The following is an 8,075-nucleotide window of genomic DNA, read 5'->3' as shown; positions in this document are numbered from 1 at the left end:
CCGCGCCTGAGAATTCCTGTATATATATATATATATATATGCCGGATGTGGAGCACGTACTGGCTTAAAGTGCGCATGTCCCTCTGTTCGCCACCGTCTGCCGCCGCCGACGATGCGCCTCCACCCCCAGCGGACTCCAGCAGCGTCCCTGATCACTTTCCCTCCCCGGTGAGTCCGCCGAATTGCAGTTTCCAGCGACATCGACTTTATTTGAAGTTTTGGGTGATTTCGCCGGAAAACTGGAATTCGGCTGACTCGCCGGGAATGGAAAGTGATCGGGGACACTGCTGGAGTCCGCTGGGGTGGAGACGCGCCGTCGTCGGCGCCAGACGGTGGCGAACGGAGGGACGTGCGCACTCACTTTAAGGACAGTGCGCACGTGCGTTTCATATCGTTTTCATATATATATATACATATTGGTGCATGCAAAGGCTTTAAGTACTAATGAAACAAATATCAGTAAAGTTACCTTATTATAACATAGCTAGCTAGACCCATACCCTAATTCATTCAGGTGAATATTTCAGTTCGAACAGGCCAGGCGTAGGCAGAAATTGACAGAAGCTAGCTGAAAGCGAGATCTGAGAGCTCCATTTCCACAAGATATATACGAAACAGTCGAAACTCTTGTATATATATAAAGGAGAAGGACTGAAGGAGTAGTACTACTTAGATTTTGTTCCATTGGAATTAAAAGCTTAGAGATCGATATGTAGCGACTAGGTATAGAGAAAGAGAACTGAAAGCATATATATATAGTTAAACTGAATCGATGATCATGATAGGGATGGAGGGGAGGAAAGGAGCTAGGGAAGAACCCGGAAGACAAGGGTTAGTGTCTTCAAATAGGGGTGCAAACCTAACCTCGATCATCTCTTCTCTCTATCTGCTTCGCATGCACGCCACCTTAAGCCTCATTTTGTTTTTTCTTTCACACACCCACAGATCGACTGTGTGCATATTTATGTATAATCTAACACCTGGAATCCCTTCTGCCCGGGCATAAATATATAGTTTTATCTTTCACTTTGAATTATATTTATCCCCTTTACTTCGAGAGGGGGAAAAAATGTGTCAAGTGTCAGACGACATGCATGAATTATTGTCATATGTATGCCGCTGAGTGGCTAGCTAGCTTGCTAGAGAGACTCACGCTCCGTTTGAAGCGGGGGATCGATGATGATTAGAGAAAGATAGATAGATATATAGATAGGCTTGGAAAAGATGCATTATATATAATAATTTGAAGGAGGATGAGTCTGGTATATGGAATTATGGATGGAAGGAAGGAAGGAATGTGAGAAAGTTATGGGTACACATTTGTTTACCAAGCTGGTAGGCAGAGAGAGTGATCATCAGTCAGAGAAAGAAAGCGAAAGAGAGCTGCCCAACGTAATGCAGCTGCATTATTATTCTGCTGCTAGCTGCTCATGTCTCTCTCATATATATACATATATACGGCTATATATATGAAGGAAATGAAAACTGAAGGAAACCTAGGTCGACTACTGAAGGATTTATAAGAGACTCTGAACGATCACAGTTCATAGGAAATTAATTTAATTAAAATCAGTATCTGACATGCATGAGATGACTAATGTCCAAGTGGGCATGAATAAATGGGCGTGGGGAGAGGCTGCCTCTGGGTTTTTTTTGTCACACTTTGTCAGATACAATTTATACATATATATCATCTTTATATCTCCTCTCATTTCTGCAGTCTACACTCTACAGGTGTCTGTTCGTACATGCTTCATGTAAAGAGAACGGGGATCGGAAGTAGCTAGAGATCAAACACCGATCGATTATAAGAAAGAAACAAGTGGCTTGCTAAATTTGAAGAGACTACAGGGGTTTTCTCAACTAGATACAGTGATAATAGAAAAACCATTTCGATACATACTGGCCGCCTGGCCGGTGCATCCTGTAATTTTAGGATTGGATTAAGTACCTTAATTATTAGTTTATACTTTATACACTCATATCTCTGTATCTAACACACGTACACTTGATTATTTGGTCAATCTAGCTAAGCCAGCATACATACACTTAATTAGCTAGTAGTATAAGGGACCTTGCTTCATTTAAAATCATTGCTCGTGTACAGTTTCATTTTTTTATTGGTCATTGATTTGTCAGGCAAATACTTAGCAACCGCGCAATACTGGGCATAATATACTATATGCATGAGAACCCTAGCTAGCTGCTTCACGCATATAAACATATCGATCTGGGCACCTAATGGTTTTTTATTTTATTTAACCATTTTCTCTTCTCTGGGTAACAAATTAAGTTACATTGTTACAATATATATATCCCAGCCCTCATACTATACTTGGCATGTATAGTCGTATAGAGGCTTTTTAAATTAGAGAAGATCCAAGTGCACGCCCTTAAAAATAATTTGAAAGATAGTCCAAGCTAATTAATGAGTGCCCTCAAAATAATCAAGATCGAGGCGCCCCATTTCCTAGTTTTATGATATTAGTGCGAGTCAAGAGAGAGTGAGAGAAATTTATATATAAATCTTCACTTTGCATTGGAAGCAGAAAACGATTCTCTCATTGCCAAGATTTCTCTCTTTCTCTCTCTGCAAGTTTTTGACCTTTCTTCTTCCTTCATTTTCTCCTTCACTCACTCGATCAGCTCCCTGGAAATATATGGATCCTCTCCAGTGATCTTTCAATCTTCAAGCATGGACTAAACTTATTATTGTTCCTTTCGATCTCTCCAATTCTGTCAGCTTAGTTACAGATATTCATTCGATTGTGTGGTCAAGAAAGTAAACCCACACTGACATCGCCACCGCCCAACTATATATATCTTGAAAGATATAGTGGCTGGGTTGGATCGATGAACATGAACTGGTTGGGTTTCTCTCTTTCCCCTCAAGAAGATGATAATGCTCCAATATCACACCAGCTAGCTGAACAGGATACGTTAGCCTCTCGCCTTGGCTTCAACTCCAATGAAATCCATGGTGCCGGTGGTGGCACTGATGTCTCCGGCGGCGGCGGCGGCGGCGGCGGTGAGTGCTTTTATCTCACTAATTCCGGCTCCACTGCTTCTCTCAATCACCACCTCCCTCCATCTAATTTTGGCATACTTGAAGCTGCAGCTTTCAACAGGAACAATGATCATATCCACTCCCAGCAAGGTTTGTCCTTCATCTCCCAATACTGCCACTAGCAAGCTAGCTGCTTGCCTGCTAATAGCTAGGTTTTCTTTGCAACAAATAAAACCCTTGCAGGCCTGGCTTTTGATCATTCCAGATCAGAGCATACATGAGTACTTGAAATACCCTCTAACATATTCAAACCCTAATTAATGATTTTCTAGATTTTCCAATTTCTTTTTACTATAGAAGCATATAGAAGCCTTTCTATAAAGATCTAATAATTTAAACCCTGAAAGGACATATATTAGTTTTCCTTTTTTTTTTCTTTTTAGTTTTCCATCTGATTATAGTAGTTAGTTATTGTTTCTAATAAAATCTTGAGTACCATAATACATTTATATTTGGAGACGCAGATTGGAATATGAAGGGTGCTGGCATGAACTCATCAGATAGCAATAACTACAAAAGGACCTCATCATCAGACCTGTCTACTATGCTAATGGGTAGCAGTACCACAACTAGTACTTCATGCATTAACAGCCAGACAAACCTTGAAGATCATCATCAACAACTACCGAAGCTTGAAAACTTCCTTGGCCGGCATTCTTTTGCGGATCATGACCACAGCAGTTCTGGTCATGATTACATGTTTGATATGAATAATGGACCGGGTCCAGTTAGTAATGTTACTAATACTAATAGTAACAATCTTGGGTTGTCAATGATCAAGACATGGCTGAGAAATCAACCTTCTCAGCCGCACGATAACCACCATCAGCTGGAGCAGGAGAAAAAGAATAGCAAGGAGAGCAGAAATCAACCCCAGAGTAGTCTATCGCTCTCAATGAGTACCGGATCTCTTCATACAATTACTACTGCAACGGCAGGTGGTGCTGCTAGTGCCGCTACTGGAGAAACTACTTGTTCATCAGATAATACTACTAAGCAGTCACCAGTTGTGACAGCCACAACAACAACGGGGACCGATGCCCAAACTCAAAGTACTGGTGGTGCTATTGAGGCCGTTCCCAGAAAGGCCATTGAGACATTTGGCCAGAGGACATCTATATACCGTGGTGTAACCAGGTTGATTAATTAGATCTAGCAATGTGGTCTCATTTGTTGTACGTATATATTTTTGATGGTTTTTGCACGAGTGGTGATCACTTGTCATTAACTTAGGATCTTAATTTTTGTACAGGCACAGATGGACAGGTAGATATGAAGCCCATCTATGGGATAATAGTTGCCGAAGAGAAGGACAAACTCGCAAGGGAAGGCAAGGTACGTAGTATTCTCATTTCAAGTTTATGCTCTTCTAGTCAGCTCATACATTAACGTATTTTGAATTGACAACTAATTCTGCTCTTCTCTTTTGTGGGTCTTGATCACATGTTCTCTTGATCTCATCTCAATCTCTCCAACTGCAGTTTATTTGGGTATGTACAAAGGAAGAGCTATTTTCATATATATATAGCTTCCATATATTTGTTTTGATTTTTCTCATTTCCTCCCTTTTTCCTGTTGAGTTCACTCAAATTCTGATCATATATACGTTGCTTATGAATGTGTTTCTATCGAATCATGATGTAGGTGGTTATGATAAAGAAGACAAAGCAGCTAGAGCTTATGATTTAGCAGCATTGAAATATTGGGGCACCACAACTACTACCAACTTTCCGGTGAGTAGTTCCGTGTATATATGATACATTCTGGTGTTGCTTAATATTTGTTATTTTCATATGATAAAGAGGTTTATCTATTATATTTTAAGTGGAGCTTGATCGAAATATATAATTTGTGTACATACCTGCAATTCTATATCCAGATCAGTAGCTATGAGAAAGAGATTGATGAAATGAAGCCAATGACAAGGCAGGAGTATGTGGCATCTTTGAGGAGGTACGTAACTAATTCCAATTCCATCATCATTATTCATTATCAAACGAAAATGACACTATATATGCATATCGTTTAATTAATTATTAATATTGAAATTTCAATTTGGATTATAATGAAATCAAGAATGCATGCATATAATTAAAGTACATTTGTTGGTGCAGAAAGAGTAGCGGATTTTCTCGGGGTGCTTCCATTTATCGTGGGGTGACAAGGTAACATAAGAACTCTGGTTGAATCTAATTGACATAATATGTTTGCTGTCTTATATACGTAGGGTAACAAAGGTAACATATTGTTGTTTTATTCACGAAATGTAAAAAATATAGGCACCACCAGCATGGGAGATGGCAAGCAAGGATTGGAAGAGTTGCAGGGAACAAAGATTTGTATCTAGGAACTTTCAGCACCCAAGAGGAAGCAGCGGAGGCGTATGACATTGCTGCCATAAAGTTCCGAGGACTAAATGCAGTAACCAACTTTGACATGAGCAGATATGATGTCAAGTCCATTTTGGAGAGCAGCGCATTGCCCATCACTTCTGGTGCCACTGCAAAGCGATTGAAGGAGCAGCAGCAGCAGCCTCCTCCTGCAGATCATCATCATCAGATCATGTTGTCGTCTGTACTGGATCATCAAGGACAGATGATCAGATCCTCATCATCAACAGAACATGACATCATGAGCAATGTGTACTCAGCATATGGATCTTATGGGGCACAGCAGGGCTGCAGTTGGCCAACTCTCGCATTCAACCAACCCCAAGCTCAAGCAGCTGCTGCTGCTCCTCCTCATCAGGCGCCTTATGCAGCTGGCATCAGTGGCATGCAGTTGCACTACTCGCCGTATGGATATGGATACGGTAATGCACATGCACAGAGGGTTTGGTGCAAGCAAGAGCAAGATACTAACTCAAATCAGGAAAACAGCTTTCATCATCCGGATGATGATCATCTTCGTCAACAACTCCAGTTGGGAGGTACCCACAATTTCTTTCATGACCATGATCAGCAGCCTAGTTGCCTTATGGGACTAATGGATTCTTCATCAGCAGCTTCTATGGAACACAGCTCAGGTTCAAATTCTGTCATATATAGTGCAGGAGATCACCATGGTATTAATAATGGGTATGGAAGCAGTACGACAGGGACTGGTAGTGGCTACATAATGCCCATGGCTATGAGTACAGTTGTAGCAAATGAGGACCAAAATCAAGGTGATGGAAATAATGACAACATGAATGGTACCGGTTTTGGAGATGGTGATGATCATGATGCCAATATTAAGGCGCAGCAGCTTGGTTATGATCATCAGAATATGTTTCACGGTTCAAGTAGTACTACAGACCCCTCTTATCAGCATCACGCAAGCAATAGGAACTTGTATTATCATCTTCCAGCACATGATGATCAGCATGAATCGTCATCGGTAGCAGTAGCTACGAGTAGTACTACTGCTACATGCAACATGAATTGGGTGCCAACAGCAGTTCCAACCGTTACTCATCCTACTTTTACGGTCTGGAACGACGCATAGCTAGACTATATATATGTTGTTTCATGTAGGGATCCGGAGTAGCTAGCTAGCTAGGGAAACAAAAAGGATGTATACACTGATATTTCTAATTCGATCTCATTTTTGATTCGTTCTCTTTATATTGCTCCTCGCGCTCTAGCTACGTCGACTAGCTAGTTTCTACGTTTTCTGTGAAGTGTCCACCCTGCTGAATTTTGAGGTTAGAGATAAGAGATCCATGCTTATGAAAGAGATACGCGTGCATCGTGCATGCTTTTGGTCGCTAAATTTACTTGTATGTATTTGCCATATATAGTTACACATTAAAGTAATTGCATGTACGTAAATACACTACGTAGTATGTAGTTACATGCCAAGTTGGGTACTATATACTGTACACAGTATTATATATAGCTCTTTCAGTTTAGGAGTACGTACAAGAAGGGGAAGAAGGAAAAGGTTATTTATACGGAGGGGGTTTGGGCATGACATGAGACTGATGAGGGATAGAGATACCTAAGTGGAATGGAAAGTACCGAGGAGAGTTTCAGAGATAAGAGCCAAAACATGGTGGTGTGGGAACTGGGATTATTGGTGTCAGGTCAAAAAAGAAAAGAGACTGGGATTGCGCGCATGGGAGAAATCAGCGGAGGGAGGGAGGAGCACCCGTGCCTTCTCGGGAAGAAGACCTAGTTGTGCCTTTCACAAATACCCTGCAACTGCATCTGCATCTGCATGCATCATGATGCGACTCACTCACACTATACACAATTAGAATCAATCCGTATATCATGATCAGCATAAGCTAAGCTCAGCTAGCTCACTGGTCCTAGGTTTCCTCGTTCTCCCATCCTCTCTCTCTCTCTCTCTCTCTCTCTCTCTCTCTCTCGAGCTTTTCTTAAATTACTCGCACCGCATTGAAACCCCAAACCCTAGTAAGTAACCTCGCTCTTTGTTAATCGGGATTCCATTCGAACTTTTGACCATTGACCATGCATCGGCTATGTCACTGTGTATATATATAAAGCAAGTTGTCCATAGTTCCTTTTCATAACTCGGTCTTAACTTGTTCGTCTTCATTCGTATAAAAAAAAAAAAAAATACTTGTTCGCCTTCATCAATTATATATATAATCAAGAGCATCGAACCATCAATAATGATGTATAGTTGGTGCGCAGCATCATACCAAGTACACAATAGAAAACAATAGAGAGAGAGAGTAAGCGTGTACGTATGCCAACGGCTACCCTTACAATCTTACAGTCGGGTCAGGAAGGCAAAACCTAAGCAAAAATCTAGCTTCGACTAAAAGGAATGAACTTCAGTCACTGACACAGCATGCATCACAGCCATCGTCCTGCCCAACAGCCCAAGGAAACCGCGCTATCGCTTATTGAAACTCTAGGTTTCAACCGCTAAGGTCGCTCTGAAAAGCTCGAAGGCGCTTTCACTTGGGTCTTTCTAATTTTCAGCATTCGTTAATTAGCTTTTGTATATAAAAGAGATTTGGTTTGGTGCCCTCTTTGTATCTTTTACCTTTTTT

The 8,075-nt window shown here is 41.0% G+C and overlaps 1 protein-coding gene across 1 annotated transcript; it reads left to right on the top strand.

The window, feature by feature from the left end:
* The first annotated feature begins 2,859 nt into the window (after positions 1–2,859).
* Positions 2,860–6,553, top strand: LOC101311113. The gene is made up of 7 exons (XM_004304778.1): positions 2,860–3,157; positions 3,532–4,204; positions 4,320–4,402; positions 4,712–4,800; positions 4,947–5,020; positions 5,182–5,232; positions 5,347–6,553. Exons 1-7 carry the CDS (start codon positions 2,860–2,862, stop codon positions 6,551–6,553), a joined length of 2,475 nt encoding a protein of 824 aa, XP_004304826.1.
* The last annotated feature ends 1,522 nt before the right edge of the window (positions 6,554–8,075 follow it).

This window comes from Fragaria vesca, linkage group LG6 (genome assembly GCF_000184155.1).
Source record: "Fragaria vesca subsp. vesca linkage group LG6, FraVesHawaii_1.0, whole genome shotgun sequence".
NCBI classification, from domain to species: Eukaryota; Viridiplantae; Streptophyta; class Magnoliopsida; order Rosales; family Rosaceae; genus Fragaria; species Fragaria vesca.
The sequence above is the reverse complement of the archived record's forward strand: the minus strand, read 5'-3'. Positions and strand labels throughout refer to the sequence as shown.